This window comes from Hemicordylus capensis, chromosome 6 (genome assembly GCF_027244095.1).
Source record: "Hemicordylus capensis ecotype Gifberg chromosome 6, rHemCap1.1.pri, whole genome shotgun sequence".
Taxonomy (NCBI): domain Eukaryota; kingdom Metazoa; phylum Chordata; class Lepidosauria; order Squamata; family Cordylidae; genus Hemicordylus; species Hemicordylus capensis.
In genome coordinates this window covers 32,454,795-32,475,872 of record NC_069662.1, presented here as the reverse complement: position 1 = coordinate 32,475,872, position 21,078 = coordinate 32,454,795, and the positions used below count along the sequence as shown (strand labels likewise).

The 21,078-nt window shown below is 43.8% G+C and overlaps 1 protein-coding gene and 1 pseudogene across 1 annotated transcript; both read left to right on the top strand.

Moving 5' to 3' along the window:
• Positions 1-5,639: 5,639 nt before the first annotated feature.
• On the top strand, positions 5,640-6,602 carry LOC128331249 (olfactory receptor 11A1-like; annotated as a pseudogene).
• Positions 6,603-12,279: 5,677 nt separating this feature from the next.
• LOC128331248 (olfactory receptor 2F1-like) lies at positions 12,280-13,203 on the top strand. The gene has a single exon (XM_053264601.1). It carries the CDS (start codon positions 12,370-12,372, stop codon positions 13,201-13,203), a length of 834 nt encoding a protein of 277 aa, XP_053120576.1. The 5' UTR covers positions 12,280-12,369.
• The last annotated feature ends 7,875 nt before the right edge of the window (positions 13,204-21,078 follow it).

The window sequence follows — 21,078 nt, the reverse complement described above, 5'->3', positions numbered from 1 at the left end:
TAGGGATGTGCACGAACCAGTTCACAGGCCACGTTGGAGGCCTGCAAACTGGTTTGCTGGTCCGGGTGGTCCGGTGGACTGTCGCCGGGGGTGTGTGTGTTGCTTTAAGGGCAGGGGGGTTGTACTTACCCCTCCCGCCGCTTTTCCCCCTCCGGCGCTCCAGTTTTAAGCAAAATCTTTGAGGCGGCAGCGGTCCTCCCTGCCGCCCCTGCCCCCTTGTTGTTTGCAAAATGCGGAAGTAACTCCCGTGCATGTGCCATCCGCTCACATCACGCACATCACTGTGACGTGTGTGGTGGTGGGCGCATGCACTGGAGTTACTTCCGCGTTTTGCAAACAACAAGGGGGCAGAGGTGGCAGGGAGGACCGCTACGGCCCTAAAGATTTTGCTTAAAACTGGAGCACCGGAGGGGGAAAAGCTGTGGGAAGGGTAAGTACAACCCGCCCTTAAAACAACACACACACACACATACCCGGCATCGGACCGTGCCTCCGCGGTCCGTGCACATCCCTATCTTTTATATAGTTGGGTGCCACGACTATATAGATAAAGATCTTGCGCCAATCACTTGACTCCTTAGCTCAAATGAGTATACCAAATGGCCACCTGCTACCTGCTACCTTTTGGCTCATCCCCTTCCTAATTGTGTGGGCAGGGTCTATGTCATCCAAACTGTCCCTCCTGACTACTTAGAATGTTTATGAAGCCTATTGTAGAAGAACTGGATGATCAGTAATGGTCAAAAACCAATATGTGAGATTTATTTCACACAAACCTGTGCTGTCTTGGCTCCTTGGCCCACAGACTTGTAGCCTTTGTGTGGCAACTAGGCAAACATTACGGAGGACAGTGGTGAGAGGAGAGGCATTTTACTGCACACATGAAGGACTAGGTTTGCTGGGGTGAAATATATTTTTTTACATTTTAAACTCTCTTCTCCAGGGACAGGACATATTTCCCCAGAAAGCAATATTTTGCTCTCAATGAAAGCAACACATATGTTGGGGCAAATATCCTCACAGAGAGTTAAAAATATATATTTCCCCATAAAGACTGGAGAAGTGTGATAATTATGAGTGTTATTTCATCTATATCTATATTTATCTTGGTTATTTCAGATTCACATAAATTGAACCATAGAGGATATTTTGCTTTTACAGAAATATATAATGAGCCATAGGAGACTTTCCATCCATTGCTGATGGAGCATGTACAAATTAAAGAGAAGTTTTTTAAAAAAAATCTGCCAGAAGACCATAAATGAGAGTGAAAAGTGAGGATTGTAGCCAAAAAATTGAAGTTATGGATGGCAAGTATCAGTTTGCCACTTGCAGACTGATACTTGACATCAAGTAGGCACTTGCAGGAGACTTCAGGAGGAGGTTTGTGAGCTTACCATCTGCCTCCTTCCCTTTTTTCCATGTTTGGGGTAGTCAGGCCACCCACTGGCTGGGTGCTTGTCCTTCTTGATTGCTCTGATACCGAGCAGCTGGCCACCTCAGCCCATTGCTGTGGGAGAGACAGCTGACTGAGTTGTTCCATCTCTTTGGCCTTTAAAATAATGAAGCCTCTGCTGGAAGTTGCTGTGGGCATTTGCAGGAGACTTCAGGAGGAGGCTTGTGAGCTTTCCATCTGCCCATCGTCCAACAGAGTCCCTAACTGAGCTGACAGACCTGGTTGCTGAGTTGGCATTGGAGTGGACCAGGTTGTTGGTGGTGGGGGACTTCAATGTCAATTTCGGGACTGGGTTGTCAGGGGCAGCTCAGGAGTTAATAGCAGCCATGATGACTATGGGCCTATCCCAAGTGGTTTCTGGACCGACGCATGATGCAGGTCACATGCTCGACTTGGTCTTTTGCTCTGATCAGGGTGGTGTTCCATGGGTGTGGAGGCTTTCCCCACTGTCATGGACGGATCACCATCTGGTTAAGGTAAGACTTGCAGCCACAACACACCTCTGTAGGGGTGAAGGACCCATTAGGTTGGTCTGCCCAAGAAGGTTATTGGATCCAATAGGATTCCAAGAAGCCTTGGAAGGGTTTCCAGCTGGCTCTGTGAGTGATTCTATTGATGCTCTGGTGCAAACATGTAATAATGTACTTACTAGAGCAGTAGACACAATCACATCTAAGTGCCCTCTCCGACCTGCTTTTAAAGTCTTCCCCATGGTATTCAGATGAACTGCGGGAGCTGAAGTGGTGAGGTAGATGACTAGAGCACAAGTTGAGGAAGCCTCAACATGAATCTGATAGATTGCAACACAGAGCTCATTTGAGGATCTATGCTCTGGCAGTGCAGAAGGCAAAGAAGCGGTTCTTCTCCTCCTGCATTGCTTTTCCGGGCATGCCCCCTCTGCCTTGAATTTGAATTTGGAACCATCTATCACTCACTGTAATGTGTTTAACAACTTTTTTGCAGGTAAAATATCTTGTATTCACGTTGAACTAGACTCCACAGTTACTGCAGAGTCTATCGTAGAGGTGCCCAGCAACTCCCCTTGTAGTATTGAACTGGATCATTTTCAGTTTGTTACTTCTGCTGATGTGGACAAACTGCTTTGGACTGTGTGCCCCACCACCTGCTCTCTTGATCCTTGCCCAACTTGACTTATTTCAGCTGATAGTTATATTATCAGAGAGGGTCTGGTAAACATCATAAATGCTTCTCTGAGGGAGGGCAGGATGCCTCCTTGTCTTAAGGAGGCTATTATCTGACCATTTTAAAGAAACCTGCTTTGGATCCCTCAGAGTTAGCTAATTACAGGCCTGTCTCTAATCTCCCTTGGTTGGGCAAGGTGATTGAGCGAGTGGTTGCTTCTCAGCTCCAGGTAGTTTTGGATGACATTGATTATTTAGGTCCTTTCCAGACTGGGTTTTGTGTAGGCTATGTAGTTAAGATTGCCTTGGTCAGCCTGATGGAGATCTACAGTTGGCGATTGAGAGAGGGAGTGTGACTCTGCTGGTCCTTTTGGATCTCTCAGCGGCTTTCGATACAATTGACCTATGGTATCTTGCTGGGTCGCATGAAGGAGGTGGGCTTGGGTGGCACTGTTTTACAGTGGTTCCGCTCCTACCTCTCTGGCAGATTCCAGATGGTGTTGCTTGGAGACTATTGCTCTGAAAAGCGAGAGCTGAAGTATGGGGCTCCACAAGGCTCCATACTGTCTCCAATGCTTTTTAACATCTACATGAAACCACTGGGAGAGATCGTCAGGAAGTTTGGTCTGGGATGCTATCAATATGCCAATGACACCAAGATCTATTTCTCTATACCAACTTCATCAGGAAATGGCATGACCTCCCCTAAGTGCCTGCCTGGAGGCGATATTGGGCTGGATGAGGGATAACACTGAAGTTGAATCCAAACAAGATGGAGGTACTGTCTGTAGGGGGTCGGGATCTGAGAGATTGTATAGATCTTCCTGTTCTGGATGGGGTTAGACTCCCTCTAAGAGATCAGGTTCGTAGTCTGGGAGTGCTCTTGGATCCCAAACTTGCCCTGGTTTCTCAGGTTGAGGCTGTGGCCAGGAGTGCTTTTTATCAGCTTTGGCTGATATGCCAGATACGTCCGTCCTTGGAGAGAAGTGACCTTAAAACAGTGGTAAATATGCTGGTAACCTCTAGGCTTGACTACTGCAATGCACTCTATGTGGGGCTGCCTTTCTACGTAGTTCAGAAACTACAATTGGTACAGAATGCAGCAGCCAGACTGGTCTCTGGGTTTACCCAAAGGGACCATATAACATCAATTCTAAAAGAACTACACTGGCTGCCAATACGTTTCTGAATGAAATATAAAGTGTTCGTTATTACCTATAAGGCCCTTAATGGCTTAGGTCCAGGGTATTTAAGAGAGCGCCTTCTCTGTCGTGAACCCTGTTGACTATTAAGATCATCCGGTGAGGTCCAACTACAGGTGCCACAGACTCATTTGGTGGCAATTCGGGATCGGGCCTTTTCTGTGGCTGCCCCGGGGCTTTGGAATGCACTCCCTGATGAAATAAGAGCATCACCTTCTCTGTTTGCTTTTAGGAGGACCCTGAAGAAACATTTGTTTTCCCATGCCTTCAACTGAGATTTGATTTTTAAATTTTAATGTGTTTTTAACATGTTTTTATCTAATTTTTAACTTATGGATTTTAAATGTGTTATATTTTATGTTTTAATTCTGTACACTGCCTAGAGATTTTTATACTAGGTGGTATATAAGTTCAACAACTAACTAACTAAATAAATAAATAATGTTGGATTTGCTCCCAATTTAGAAGCACTTAAAGCAGGTGAAAGATGATGGCCACTTCTTGATGAATTCTCTGTCCTAATATTGTTTAGATTTTAGTTTGAAGAGTGAGCAATTTAAAGAGTGAGATAACATTACATAAGAAACAAAATAGTTATATGAATATTATTGCAGTAGAGAAAAGATTTTGAAGAACATATATGCTTATCAATGCCTATTAGTTCTGATGCCTATAGTTCAGAGGCAGGATACCTCCATGTTGCAGGGGAGCAATGGCAGTAGAGGAGGCAAGCCATCTTCTAGCTGTGTGGCTTCCCAAGGCTTCTGGTGGGCCACTGTGAGAAACAGGGTGCTGGGCTAGATAGGCCTTTGGCCTGATCCAGCAAGGCTATCTATCTATCTATCTATCTATCTATCTATCTATCTATCTATCTATCTATCTATCATTATATTCTTACGAAATACTGGAAAATGATTGATAGAGATTTGGAGGTATAGTTACTTTGTTTTCTGAGAAATTGGGAAATTAAGTTTAATTTGGGAAATTACGTTTATCTAAATGCTTCTGGCTTCTTTAAAACACCGTAGAAGTTTCACCAATGTACTACAACTGGAGTCTAGGTGAAATTTGATCAAGATTAGTTATAGCTAAAACAGAAAGACTGTGAAGACTAGTTGTTTAAAACTGAAGGCAGTGTGGTGGCCCATGAACTTGCCACTGGGGGTCAGCAGGAGGCACCTTGAAGAGAAAATGCATTAGGTGCTTACCTCTGCAGCTGCCGCACCTGAACGTTGTGCAGAGAAGTGGCGTGCTGCCCAGCAGCCCTGTGGCAGGGAATCACCGCCACCACTCACCTTGCTGACACGGAGCCAAGCCCCCGCCAGCGGCCAGGTGAGTGGCAGCGGCGATTTCCCACCAGAGGGGCTGCTGGGCAGCACACCGCTTCTCTGCACAGCATTCAGGTGCAGTGGCTGTGGAGGTGGTAAGCACCTAATGCATTTACTCTTACAGTGGCAGCGTGTTCACGGGCCGCCACTGACTGAAGGAATAGCAAGCCCTGTATCTATGCCGTGGGATTTCTGAGCAAAGGTTGGAGTGGCTTGTTATTAGGTGATGTGTGGTTTGCACATTAAAAGATAGGTTATATAATTGATCTCTCACACATTTATCTTCTTTGTCTAGATACAACAGATTTTCTTAATGGAAGAATCTTCTAACTCTAAGAGCTGTTCAACAGTGGAACAGTCAATCTCATGATGTGTGGGCTTTCCTTCTATACAGGTTTTCAGACAGAAGCTAGACAGCAAGCTTTTAGGGATCTCCTGGCTGTTTCCTGCACTATTTCAAAGAGCTGGAATAGAAATCCTCCAAGGTGCCTTCCTATTCTATGATTCTGAGATGGACATCACAGAAAAAGGGAATCTAACAGACTTCAAAGAGTTCATCCTTGTAGGATTTAGGGATATCGAGAACCTGAACATTCTTCTCTTCTTGTCATTTTTAGCGATCTACATTTTCACCATGGTAGGAAACATACTTATCCTGGGATTGGTTGTGTCAGATCATCACCTTCATACCCCGATGTACTAAATCTTGGGCAACTTGTCCTGTTTAGAGATTTGCTACACTTCCACTGTTTTACCAAAGATACTGTCCAGCCTCCTAACTGGAGACAGATCAATTTCTTTTTCAGGCTGCTTAGCTCAATTTTACTTCTTTGCTTCCCTTGCAACAACAGAATGTGGTCTCCTAGCCATGATGTCTTATGACCGGTACTTAGCAATATGCAAACCACTGCACTATGCAACCCTTATGAATAGTAGAATCTGCTTCTCTTTGGCAGCTGGGTCTTGGGTCAATGGGTTTGTGGCAATGGCAGTGCTGTTGTATTTAATGTTAAAATTAACATTCTGTGGTGGAGCTAATGAAATTGATCATTTCTTTTGTGATTTCACCCCGGTCATTAAACTTGCCTGCAGTGAAAGTCACACACTAGAACTTATGGGAACCATATTTCCATCCATGTTCATAGTGATCCCCTTCTTATTAACCTTGACATCATATATTTTTATAATTTCTACTATACTGAGAATCCCATCTGCCAGTCAGAGGCAAAAGGCCTTTTCTACCTGCTCTTCTCACCTTATTGTAGTCACCATGTTCTATGGGACTCTAATGATTGTCTATTTGATGCCAAGGAATGATACAATGAGAGAACTCAACAAAGTCTTTTCTTTATTTTACACCGTCCTGACACCTTTAGTTAATCCTCTTATATACAGTCTGAGAAACAGGGAAGTGAAAGAGGCCATTAGGAAATCTCTTAGTAAACACATCTGGTTCTCAAAACTTTCAAGGTGATATTGTGAATGCTGACTATAAATATTTGATATTATTAAGAGTTAAGAACACTTAAGAATAAGAAAATGTTAAGGTTAACCCCTGATAACTGAGCAAAGATACACCTTTTAAAGTGGTGTTTCTCTTCTATTTAGCAGGGGAAGAACAACTGGCCCTATCCAAACCCAGCACAGCATTCCTCCAGGGTCTTATGTTTATTTATAGATTGTGAGCCCTTTGGGGACAGGGATCCATCTTATTAATTTATTATTAATTTCTCTATGTAAACCGCTTGGAGAACTTTCTTTGAAGAGAGGTATATAAATATTTGTTGTAGTAATAGTAAGAAGGAGAAAAATTTGGGACAAGAAGAAGGACAGGAACTGAACTGTTGAAAAGGAGGAGAGAACAAGGGGTGTAGTTGGCACATGGCAGTTGACAATTGGCACTGTCTAAAATACAGTCAAAATGAATAGAAGAAATGAAGGTGTGTAATGAATCCTCATAAGGATTCATTGACTGAAAGTTATTATACAGCAAAGAATCAGAACACTTGAAAAATAGTGACCACACATTTTGCTCCATAACACCACTTCTATAAGGGCTAGAGCTTAGTTTTTTTTTTTGTTTTTTTTTTAATGAAAGCTGGGAATCTGGGGAAATTAATAGGACAGATCTGAAACCTGAATCAATTTGAATCGAATTGGCCGCAATTCGATTTGTACCCGAATCTAGCCAATGGACCACAGGGGTGATTCGTTTTGTCTCCGAATCACCCGAATCAGCTAGATTTGGGTACAAATCGATTTGTATCCTAATCGATTCGCACATCCCTATTGATGTGTACTCTGGGAGAAATAGGAGAGGATTACACAAGGATATGTGGATATCTCTCAGTTAGGGACTCCAGAGGGAATGGAAGACAGTTGGGTTCTCAGCTTTCTCAGAACAGTTCACATAGCCCTTTGTAGTTCAGATTGCCCTTTAACTCATTTATGCAGCATTCTTTCCATTCTTCCAGAACAGAGGGAATGCCACAGAGAAGTAATTGGTAGCCAGAATCCCCTTCATCTATGTGCCTCAACCTCTGCTCCCTGCAACCCATAGGTATAAAGCAGATATGACATCACACATATGTTTTACCTGCCATTGCTACAATTATTTTACAGTATACAAAAGTAGCAATGCAAATGATCTTAACACACCATGTTTTTGTTATGTTAAAACACATTTGTTTTTAGTTCTGTTCCTCTACCCGAATAATAGAGAGTGAGAAGAAAACTATGAATTTTCCAAAATATGAAAAAGATATGACGCTTGCTGAACATGGAATAAGAAAATGGTCTCCACGAAGCATGTTCTTGAAAGCTAGGTTGGTCACCTAATTTTAAAAGTCTTCACTTAACCATATCACAGTTTTTCAGTGAGTAATCAATCAAATCTAAAAAATAATGTGTATGAATAAAAAAAGGGGGAAAATATTTTCAGAAGATACATACACACGTCACATCAGGGATCACCTTAGTAAAGGCATTCTCCTTGGTATGAATTCACGAAAATGATGTCAGTCCACTGTGAGCTTTGTAAGAAATTGAACTGAAAATAATTGAATTGAATTGAATTGAATTCAAAATGATTAAGCATTTTAAAAAAAGTTTTTAATTTAGTTTTTAACTAAGCAAAATGATTACACGTGATTAATCTAACCAGTGCATGTGTTCCTCCATTTGGACAGGAGTTGCCTTTATAGACATAACAGAAAGCATGGCTGGAGAAGTGGTCAGTTCATATAGTTCTCTGCTGCACTAAAGATAATGACAATATTGCATTGGAATCAATGTTCTGGACACCTGGCTCAACCCCAAATGATTTTGAACACCTGGCACCTGGAACAACCCCAAGTGGTTCTGAACAACTTTTGCTGCTGCTACTACTAACTTTAAATTCAAGAAATTTCATAGTTAATTGCCCAACAGGGAATAGGACCTTCCTGATATAGTTTGCACTTGAATTCAATTAAGATTCAACATGGTAAATTCCCTGGAAGGTGAATGATCTTAAAAGCCTTTGATGATGAAATGGTCCTTCCTTTTGCAGGGGGACTACACACCAGAGGAGGTAAGCTGTTGCTGTAAGTTGCTGTACCAAATATCAATCTGTGCGGGGTGACAGTGAAGAGGGCTATCCCCTTCATGGTGTATTTGGAGGTTTCCTGGAGTTATGTGACTGGCCATTGTGGGAAGCAGGACGATGAACTAAGCAGACCATTGTGCTGATCCAGCTGGATTTTTCTTGATGAAAAAATACTGCATTTGAGAAAGTAGGTGTGATCATGTTCTAAGCAGCACAACAAGGGGCATAAAGTGATCAAAGCTCTGGAGGCATTCATGATCCCAGCTGCTTTTGCAGCTAGCACGCTCAGAAGAGCAAGCAAACAATATATAATTCTGTTTAAAATTATTTTCATATTGTATAAACCATCTGTAAACCTTGGGTCAGAAATGCATTAAATAAAACCAGAAATGCATTAAATAAATCAAGATTGCTTTTAGCTGTGTTTTAATATGAGCTGTGTTGTAATATGTGTGGCCAATTTCTTGCCACAGGAATCAGGAATTGTTTCCCCTGCCACAGCCATTGCATGATCCAGACTTTGAGGCTATTCTCACGTTTGCAGGAAATCGGACTAGCCTCCGCTAGGCGGTGGTTCTAGCCTCCGCTAGCCTCCACTAGGCGGTGGTTCATCGGACTAGCCTCTAGCCCGATGGTTCTAGAGCGGGTAATCCGCTCAAGTACCCCTCCCCTTAGCCTGGGTTTGTGAAGCGAGCACTCCGCAAACCTGGGCTATCAGATTATGAATACTCACGGCGTGGCTCCACGGCGCAGCTACTTGTGAGTAGCCCCCTGGAGGGGAGGCAAAAAACCACCTCCTGGCTCTGGGGGTCTCCCCAGTATGACCTGCGTCCTCACGCAGGGCATACTGGAGCTTCCGGGGGGTGCGCAGCCCCCGAGCTCCCCAGCCTCTGCTGGCTCCGTCACAGGGCCGGAAATCGTGTGGGTGCTGGATCCGGCCTCCCAGGGCTCCCTCCCCGCTCATGTGTGGGGAGAGCGCACTCGCAAAAACCGGGTCTTACTGATCGTGAGACCCGGTCCAGTGTTATGCAGTATCATTCAAGGATAGTTGATTTCAGTGTGAAAATATGAAGCACAAATGTCCTATGGAGATCCCACTGAATTATCAGGAACTTCAGTCTTGAAATTTTGCATTAGGCAAAGTTTTGTTTCAGCCCCTTTAGGGAAGAAAAACAACACAGAAAACAGAAAAAAATACTTTTGCTAGTCTTCTAAAAACTCCCCCCCCCCCAAGAAAAATTCCTCAAAGAAATTTCGATTTCCCTCAGAGGTTTGATTTAAGAGGAATTCGAAACCATAATTTGAATTCTTTATTGGCATTTAGGAGAGCCCTAAAGACCTACCTGTTCTGCCTGGCCTTCCAGGGTTTTTAAACCCTGTTTTAAAGGGTTCTTAATGTGTCATGTTTTTATAAGGTTTTGAACTGTTATATTTTTTAGCTTTATTGTATTTTAAACTCTTTGTTTTCAGTCACTGATTGATATTAACTGTTTTGTGGTATTTGTGAACTGCCCTGAGCTATTCTGTAAGGGTGGTCTAGAAATTGAATGAATGAATGAATTAATTAATTAATAATGATTTTATGTTTATTAGCCCTTGAATTAGTAGTTTATGGCCAAGGGGTGGGCTACTGCCTGCTACCTGCTTCCTAAACCATTCTGATATTTCGAGTGTGTTTCTTTTAATTCACAGTACATCGTACTGAACTCTTGTAAACTGTGATTTATAGTTGCATTGTTAAAGTTACTTTTCTAAGAGTTGATGAAAACTCACCTTTTCACCTGACTGATGGACATGCTCAAAATTCTCAGGTGAAGGCACCAGTTGCTGACCACAGAATGGCCAGGACTGATCATTGGCACTATAGGAACATATCTTATTGTCTACCTGGGAGGGGATATGTATATTAAGGCACGCAAAGGATCCTGGGTTTTGGTTTACTGTAACCAATGTTGCCACTAGGTTTGCAGATCTGGGCAAAGAGAAAGACCCAACACTCTCTCATCCTCTTGCTGTCTTGCTGTCTGGGAGGGTCGCCTTCTCATGAGTGGGCTAGTCCACCATAGAAAAAATAAACACTAATGTGTTTCAGATTTCTATTTGACTGCAAACACATGAGGTAAACTTTCCAATTATAGGGGTCCCTGCTATTGTGAGGCTCTTAGCACCACTAGTTAACAATATAACTCATAATCTTCATCTTCCCCCTTGCTCCCAACCCTAGCAGACTTAATAGTAGTCAGGGCCACTTTGGGTATTCGAGCAGTTCTGAATTGTGTAAGCAGACAAGGGGAGACCGGGGATGCCTACATTCCAGGCTAATCAGAAACAGTTGGGCCCAACATTGCAGTGAATGCAAACCAGCTACTGTACTGTGGGGCTCTCTGGGATGGGACACCTGTGGATTAGAATGGTCCCTGTCTAACCTGGTGACTGTAAGCAGAACAATCGAGTATGGAGATGTGTTGTGGGGAGACCAGACTCTTTTAAGGGGCCCTTATATTCTTGGTTCCTTGCAGTTGCCAGGACCAAGAGAGATGTTGTCGAGGGACTCTTCCCGGAGCTTTGGTGGAACTGTCAACTGGGCTGGGTAGTAAAAGCCCTCCAGTCTCTATGCCAGGCACTCTCATGAAAGAGTGGTCTGCTTGGAGCAGATCCATCTTAATTGCCCAAGAAGATTATCTTGTGTGATTTAATTCTGCTCTAGATGGACATTTCTTCTCATGAGGTTTGGCTGAGACCAAGCATTCTTGTACCCAGATGAAGGGGCTGCGCCACCCTTCCCCTACTAACTGGTGGGCCACTGTGTGAAACAGGATGCTGGACTAGATGGGCCTTGGGCCTGATCCAGCAGGGCTGTTCTTATGTTCTTATGTAAAAGAAAATAGAGCAACACTAGCAAAATTTGAAGGGGCAAATCCTAGGTAATATTTCCTCTAATTATGAAAGAGTTCACTGGTCTATAATACCACCTTCCACCAGTTTACTGGTACTAAGGTTTTCTAACTTCCCACCTTTGAGGATTACTTCCCACACTGATATGCCTGCTAAGAAACACCTCTATGGGTGAAACAGTAGGAGATTGCACCCACTCTCTCCCAGGAAATCTAATCTTGCCCCAGTAATGGGCCAGAGTAGGAGAAGGAGCTTGCTTCCTCTCCCTCTCCCATAACATAAACTCAGCATATGTGTATATGCACGATGCCAATTGTTCGTTGCATATTAAAAATTGCAAACTTTTAAAAAATAATTGCAAAATAGACTAGGGCTTGGAGGAAGCAAGGTGTGTTGGTGATGTCATGGATAGTAGCAAGTAGATGCCTTTTTCACCCATTCAGACAAATCATACTCGAAACTTGTCAGAACCTGTTTTTCCAGAGCTTGTCAGAGAACTGAAAAAGAAACTGTGCAGAATTTTTGAGGATGATTTCAAACACTCCTTGCCAATCTTAAAATGTTATGTTTGCCTTTATCCATAGTTCCCACGTGAGCGACAGTGGTGGTACCACACCTGATTTGGGCTTTCTTTTTCTCAGTTTGGGCTTTTATATACATGACAGGACAGGACAATGAGACAAGTTTCAGAGAGTTTGTGTTGCTGGGATTCTCAAGGGAGCGAGGAATCAACTTGTGCCTCTTTGCAGTGGTCCTTTCCATGTATCTCATCACCCTGACAGGCAACACACTCATCATCACAGCCATCCACATCGACCCATTGCTCAGCACACCCATGTACTTCTTCCTGAGCAACCTGTCCTTCCTGGACATCTGCTATACAACCAGTGTGGTGCCTCAGTTGTTGGTTCATTTCCTGACTAGTCACAAGACCATCTCTTTCAACCGGTGCATGGCTCAACTCAACATCTCTTTGTTCCTGGGCAGCACTGAGTTCTTCTTGTTGGCAGCCATGGCTTATGACAGATATGTGGCTATCTGCCATCCTTTGCATTACATGGCCATCATGGGCAGAAGAGTGTGCATCCAGTTGGTACTGGCTTGCTGGATCAGTGGCTTCCTCAATGCTCTGCTGCAAACTGTATCCACTGTTCTCCTTCACTTCTGTGGCCTCAACACCATCAACCATTTTGCTTGTGAAGTCTTGGCTGTTATCAAGGTGGCTTGTGCAGAGACTTTTGTCAATGAAATATTGCTTGTGGTGGCAGGGGTCATTGTGCTTTTGTTCCCCTGTATTGCAGTGGTGCTCTCCTATGTGTATATCATCAGGGCCATCCTGCGCATCCGCTCGTCTGAAGGTCGCCATAAAGCATTCTCCACATGTACGTCTCACCTGACTGTGGTCACCATCTGCTATGGCACAGCAGCTTTTGCTTACATGAGCCCTAAATTCAATACTTCCCCCAACCAGGACAAGGTGCTTGCTTTCTTCTATGCTGTGGTTACTCCTATGCTCAACCCCATCATATATAGCCTAAGGAACAAGGAAGTAAAAGGAGCCTTGTCTAAAGCAGTATGGAAAACTGTCTGCTAGGGGAGATGGGGGGAGGAAGAGAGACAGCCTGGGCGGGGGCACTGACTATTGTGTTTCCCTCTGCCCTCCTCCAGGTGTGTTCCATCACTAGTGCTGCTGCTGTTGCTGCTGCTATAAGGAGCAGGCTGGGCCGGCTGGGTTTGGAGGAAGGAAGAGAGACCGCTCGGGCAGGGCACTGACTGTTGTATTTCCCTCTGCCCTAATTTTGATTTCTATACCGCTTTTCATTTAAATAATCCCAAAGTGGTTTACAATATAATTAAAACAATGCACAATTAAAATATAAAAATTATGGATAATTGATATAAATGTGAGGGGATCTCGGGTGCAGGGGCAGAAGGAGGCATGAATAGGGGCACAACCCTGAGCAAAACCCCATCTCTATGGGCCTTACCAGTACTGGGGGGACACTGGCATTACCAGCACGGCCAATGCCCTGGACTGGCCTGAACAACAAATTGGTGAGATATCGCCTAAGAATGGTGAGATCTCATCAAAGCTCGGAGAGCTCTCCCAAGATCTCAGCCTGAAGTCTCAGAGTCGGCCGAGATCTCATGAGAGTTGCCCCGTTTGCCAGGAGTTATGTAAAGAACCACTGGCTGGTGATGAGGGGTCCGTATATGATAAGGGCTCGAGCTGGCAAGAGCTCTGGGTTTCGTGGGATGGCTAGAGATTGTGCTTCCTAAAAGGGCCTATGAAGTTGACAGGCTGTGGCTGCAGGAGTGCTCTCTACATCCCCAAAGCCTCTGAGGCCATCTGGAATCACCAGGAGGCAGCCATATCCGAGGGGGATCCTTACAATAAAAATAATCTTTCTCTATGTAAAAGTTTTAAAAACCTATAGAAAATAGTTACACACAAAACACAAAGCAGCAACAGTTAAAACTGTACTCTCATATAAAAGCCTGGGTGAAGAGTCACATTTTTACTTCCCCCACCCCTGTAATGGAAGCAGATGAGTGGATGCATAAGGAGGAATCCCTTTCTCTCAAGGGAACTTTCACTGCTTTCTTTGGAGCCAGTGGGGCAGATGAGCAGCCTAGGCAGCTGGCGTGTAGGACAAGCAATGCATGTGGAAATAGCAGGAAGGACGGGGAGGGGAGGGAGATCAGAGGACACCACTGCTGTTTGTTTGCTGACACCCCAGCACCACCCACCACTGACCTTGCCACTTACAAAAGGAAGAAAGAGACCAATCCACTTTTTAAAATAATATGATATTGAGATAGATGATCTGAAGGAGATTCAATCAATCATCTTTATTACGGTCAAAGACCAGCACAGGATATGATACGGATACAGAATAATAGAGGATCATGTGGCAATAAATCATATTACATTACAGTTATTATACACCACATTATCATGAAATAATTACAACTATTAAAATTCAACATACTATAATGTTAATCCCTGCTAACTTGGCAAAGAAGCACCTTTTAACATGATGATTCTCTTTATTTAGCAGGGGGAGTGTAACTGGCCCTATCCACCCCCAGCACAGTACCTCCAGTGACTGTTGCTGGTTTCTATCTTATGTTTCTTTTTAGACTGTGAGCCCTTTGGGGACAGGGATCCATTTAAATTTTTTTTTATTTCTCTGTGTAAACCACCCTGAGCCGTTTTTGGAAAGGCGATATAGAAATTCAATGAATGAATGAATGAATGAATGAATGAATATAATTAGTCTATAAAATTATGGTCTATAAAATACAGCTCTTAAAACTGTGGGGAGACTAATAAAATAGAAATAAAGCAAGGGTATTCATAGTTACACACAGCTATCTATAAAAGTAGAAGCATCTAAAAACTATAAAATATTTAAAATATAATAAGGCAAAATAGCTAAAACCTGAAATTAAACAACTAACTAAAGTAGGGTGATCGTGTAAAATAGTCAGTAGTTAAGAATCTGCTACATGGGTTTTAACCTGGCAGTCAGGGTCCAGCAGATCTTACATGCTGCCACGCAGAACCTGACAGCATTGTATGTGAAGGTCTGATTTTCATTCGAGAGCAGAATCTTGGTGTCATCTTGACTAGGACAACCAGGGTATCTGAGAAGTAGAGGGAGTATGAGCTTCTCTCAGGTGTCTTTGTAAAAGGGGCAAGAGAGAAGTACATGTTCAATGGTTTCCACCTCCTCAGAGTCACAAGGGCCTTTCCGTGAATTAGATCTTTCTGTATTGGCCTTCCAGAATAGCAGAAGGAAGGGCATGCCAACAGGCAAGGGTGAATGCCTTTCTGTGGCTCGGTATTTCCAACTGTGTCATATATACAGAGGGGGGGACAGTGAATCTGAGACTATCTGAGGCCAGGAAGCCAGGTGGCCTACTTAGATCTGCCTGGTGTTCCATATCCAGGATCCTCTGTTTGATGGGAAAAGTACCAATGAAACAAGTTAGTCATGACTATTACTTTCCATTGATTTCAATTTGAATTAGTCATGAATAACTTAGTCTGGGGACTGTCCAGCATGACAATGTTCTAAAGGACCAGAGCAAAAGCCGACGGTTGCCAGGCATACAGAATACCTCAACCACTAAGAACCGTGATTCAATCAAGACAAGCTCTAGAAAGTCCAAGAGGAACTTTAGCAGCTTTTCACAGCCCATAGCAAACAGGAGGGATGGGGAGAAGCTCAGCAGTGCCACTTTGTTGTAGATTGCCCGTTTCCAACAGGCTTGGAAATTGTCCTGCAGGGTCAGTGGGGCCAGGCCCCGTGGGCAAAGGGCTAGTTTAAGCCCTTTGAGAACAATCATCCAAACTTTGGCCTCAACTTTTATCATACCAGACACAGCCAGGCACTTGTAAGGCCACTATTCTGAAGAAGATTATATATCTGTCAAAAAAAAAAAAAAGGGGGGTCTGGAGTGGGCTCAGGCCTCAAATGATGTATGGCTCTATGCAGAGTTTAAATCGCCTAAACTAAACATCCTCTCACAAGTTCCATCAACCAATTGTAAAGTACCAATTTTATCCCTGCTCCCTTCACATTTGTTTCCAGTTATAGCAGTTCTTTACTTTTATTTCAGAGTTGGAATGTTTCGTAAGCTGATTGAACATTTAAAATAAATTATATTTAAAAGTTAAGCATAATTATTTCAACCACTGGATCAAGCTACCAAACACACACATTCTTGTGAGTTAATTATTTTTAATGTTTTGTCATCATGTTTTCTTTCTTTTTTGTTGTCTTAACCCATCCAAATCAGTTAGATGGTGAGCAGCTTTGAGAAATCGTTGTAAGCCACCTTAGGAACATAGGAACATAGGAAACTGCCATATACGGAGTCAGACCATTGGTCTATCTAGCTCAGTATTGTCTTCACAGACTGGCAGCAGCTTCTCCAAGGTTGCAGGCAGGAATCCCTCTCAGCCCTATCTTGGAGAAGCCAGGGAGGGAACCTGGAACCTAGATGCTCTTCCCAGAGCATGCTCCATCCTCTAAGGGGAAGATCTTACAGTGCTCACACATCAAGTCTCCCATTCATATGCAACCAGGGCTGACCCTGCTTAGCTATGGGGGCAAGTCATGCTTGCTACCACAAGACCAGCTCTCCTCTCACCTTGAAGCCAAAGGACAGGAATTCAATGGTTGACATCTTAACAATGTGCTTGCATGATGAGTACGGTTGTGCTAGCACAAGGAGTGCATAGCTGTGCTGAAAAAAATGGGATTTGTGGAACTGTATTCTAGTGCTCCTATGCAAAAGGCATGACTCAGGATTGTTTTCCCATTTGTGCAGTGTTGCACAAGTGCAAGCATGCTTGTAGCAGCAGCACACTAGCCTGGAACCCAAGCTGCAGACTTAGCACAACCGCTTTGCACTAGCACAGTGGTTCCTAACCAGGGTTCCTCCAGATGTTGATGAACTACCACTCCCATCACCCCTAGCCACAATAAATTGTAGCTGGGAATGATGGGAGTTGTAGTTCAGCAACATTTGGAGGCAACCTGGTTGGGAAACACTGTGCTAGCACATCTTCCTGCAGGTTTTTTGTTAATATGTCAGCATAGGCGTAACGGGGGGGGGCAGGGGGGGCACATGCCCCGGGCGCCATTGAGGTGGGGACGCCATACCAGTCTCTGCCACCCCCACCCCATTGCCCACCTGCCCAGCCCCAGGGCCCCTCAGCCCCTTGCCTCCAGCTCCGGCTGATCGGCAAAGAGGCTTAGGATCGGCAAGGCCTGCAAACTGCAGAGCTCTTCAATCCCCGCCTCTCAGCTGATCGGCGGGTGGGCGGGGCTTCCAGAGAGGCCTCCGAGTAGGCCTCCCTGAAGCCTGAACTCGAGTAGGCCCCAAGCAAGGAAGGAAGGAAGGAGGAAGCAGGCAGCAGACCCTCTGCCCAGACCAGACCATCCAGAACAGCTATTGCTAGGTAGGCTGTGAATTCCTTTTTGTGGTTACCCCCATATATAGGGATCTGCTTGCCATAGGGCTTTGATATGGGGGGGTGGGGCGAGACTGAGAAGTCTCTGAATATTTAATTTAAAACAGACTGGAAAATGTGCTGGCTTTAAAAACAAAAACTATCTAAAAAGGCCTATAAGTGGCTTGTTTCATGTCAGAAAATTACAAACACTTCTGGAACAAGTATATTTTATTTATTTTCATTCATTCATTCATAAATGCACTTATGTTCAAGTTGTTTTGCAATCCAGAAGGTCTGAGTGAGAACTGTGTGAAGCATGTGTTGTGATTTTATTTTATTTTATTTTTCTTGTGTGTGAACTGCTCCCCAATAACTTGCAGGGACTTCAGGGTAAATCTGGCCAACATGTGAATGCAGCACCTCTATTCCAGAGGAGATGTGTGTTAAAGGGCTTTAAAAGCCTGGTGTGAAAAGACTCCTGGAATCAAACTTTACTGAATTTGTTCAGCATTCTGAGAAAACAAACATAGGCTCACCCTGCATGGTTGAAAGTATCATTTGCTAATCTGCAGCAAGGGGTCCATTTTAATAATTAGCATTGCTAGTGTGTTCTAGGCATTAAAAGTAGCACAAATATATAGTACTCAATGTATATCACTATATACTGTGAAGTGTGCATGCGTGTATTCAGTGAAATGTATTTCCAGGTAGCATACTTATTTTGAAATATCAGACTTAAATCCTTGGGGGCCTGGGGTGTGTGGAGGCCCTGGACTTTGAGGGTCTGGGGGCCCATTTTGAAATCCTGTCTCTGGACCCATTCCAACCTTGCTATGCCCCTGGCGGAATAGTTACATATGTATTGATCACTACACATGGGTTTCTGCACAGCACCTGCACAGAAGAAACTTCCATGTAGAAAATGTGTCTCTTGTAAATTGACCCTGAGTTTTCCATCCATGACTGGGATATCTGAGAGTTACAGTCAATAATAAAAGAACAGCACACTGCTTGTGACAGGAAGGGGCAAATTACAATGATTTCTTACTTTGGCAGGGGCTGGTTTTGGCCCTGGCAGAACTTGGCTATCTGCTCCTGTTGCAAATTCCTCTGTCTAGTGTGGCAAACTAATGTATCCTCCTCCCTCTTGGTGTCAAAGTAAGCACTAGTGTGGTGAATGCACATATACCCCATCATGAGCCAACAGTCATCATAAGACAAAGGCTGACAGGAATCATTCACTGGTTTATAGACACCCCACCCCCACCACCTTCTTCTTCCCCTATTTTGCTAGTGGCTATTTGGGCAGGTGATCCTCTAGGACAAAGTCATGTTTTTTAAAGAATGAGACAGAGAAAATGACACTCGGAATCCTCGCATAACTCCTGACTGTTGTTCTAAGTCTTTTACAGAGATGGCTCATGTTTTCAGGTTTTGATCAACAACCATGTCTAGATGGTACAGTGTTCCTTTTAACAGGGATTTCCAGATATTGCTGACTACAAGTCCCATCATTCCTGCTTGGACAGTGGCGCAATTTCAGTGCTTGCCCTAGGTGCCATTTTCCCTAGTTACGCCTCTGTATGTCAGCCAAGATCTTTTTGTTAGCTGCTCTGAATATAGTCACATATACACATGGAATAAACAATCAATAACTTAAGTGTGTGTGTGTGTGTGTGTGTGTGATCTATAATAGCAATAGCAATAGCACTTAAATTTATATACCGCTCTATAGCTGGAAGCTCTCTAAGCGGTTTACAATGATTTAGCATATGGCCCCCCAACATTCTGGGTACTCTGCTATGTCACTATTGCCCCTCTGGGCAATTGCCCCAACATTCTGGGTACAACATTCTGGGTACTCTGCCCCAACATTCTGGGTACTCTGCTATGTCACTATTGCCCCCACCCGGGTATTCTGCTATGTCACTATTGCTATGTCACTATTGTACTCTGCTATATCACTATTGCCCCCCAACATTCTGGGTAATCTGCTATGTCGCTACTGACATGCTCATTCAGCTTTCGTTTGAAATGTTTGGTTTGAAGTCTGAACAGCAACAATGGATTGGACTCTCTTAAAAAAAACCCCACAACTTCTGTACTGCAAATCCATCCCAAGATATCTTCTTTTTTTCCCATTAGGAAGGAGATAAAAGGGTTGGAGGAACCACTGAATGAAACTCATGCAAGCGAAGACTGGTTTTTATTATTTATTTATTCCATGCATATCCCATTTTTCTACCATCATAAAATTCAAGGGGGCATACATGAGGTTCCAAGCCAGTCACCTAGCCCACCCCAGGCCTAGATGTGCTCTGTTTCAGCAAGCTGGCTAATAAATGCACAGGCAAACCTTGTTACTCACAGGGGTTCCACTCCTTGCCTACTGCCTAATGAAACCATAGGTGACGGGGCATTATGCCTACGGGTAAAGGGGGCCTAGGTTCCAGAATGGGGAGAAAAGGTTTAAAAGTCACTAACAACAGTGAAAAAACATGAAAATAATGTAAGCAGGGTACCGTACCATGGTCCAATGTGCACAGGAATGCCCCCCAAATCTGTGAAATGCCCCCCCAAACTGCAAAAAATAGCAGGAAAAAGGTGGTTTTTGAAAAGAAATAAGCTGAAATAAGTCACCACACGGCTCCTCCTCACAAAATAGTGGCCAGAAGTGACCTCCACAGTCACTTCCGGCCCTTCCAGAACCACGGATACATGGGTTTTAACTCTTTAGTATCAGCAGATAATGAAAATGGGTATCAGTTAACCCACGAGTACGGGGAATGGTGAATAGCAGTTCCACAAATAACAAGCTGCTACTTTATTGTGCTCACTCAAAGCATGCCTTAAGTTTCACATCCTGCAGCAAATCTGCAAGGCCTCAGGACTCACCATTGGAAAAATGCCACTTTGTTTCTCCATTAGCGATTAGCGTTGGACAGCACTGAGTTCTCAATGACCAGTTCGTACATATCAATATAAGGGGTCAGGGTGGGGTGGGGGGATAAGAAAGACAAGATGGAAACAGGCTAAGCAAATACAAGTGCTATCTATATTACACTGCTACAAGTTAGTTCCCTCACCCACCCAATTCATATGAATTCCAGTTTGGTGCAGTGCTGAGAATTGTGATAAACATTCTCAATGATCTCAGCCCCTCCGTTTGAATTACAATTCTCTGGGAAGGAAGAGTGACTAGGTTTCAGTCATTCGTGCAGATGCCAATTCATTCACAAAACCCACTAGATGATTTAATCCACCAAATATGGGAGAAGGCAGATTCCCTGCAAGCACAATGTCTGGATCTGTGCTGGCCCATTTCAAGAACGTCTCTATTCTTCCCCATACCAGAAGGCAGAATCCCATGATCCTGGCATGACACCTGTACACTAAAAAAGAGTTTCCAAAAGTGAGCAAAGTAGATATCTTGGCATAGTTTTGTGGCTCCAAGTGTACGCACTCCATTACCGGGTGGCTTCAACAATAATCACCCTG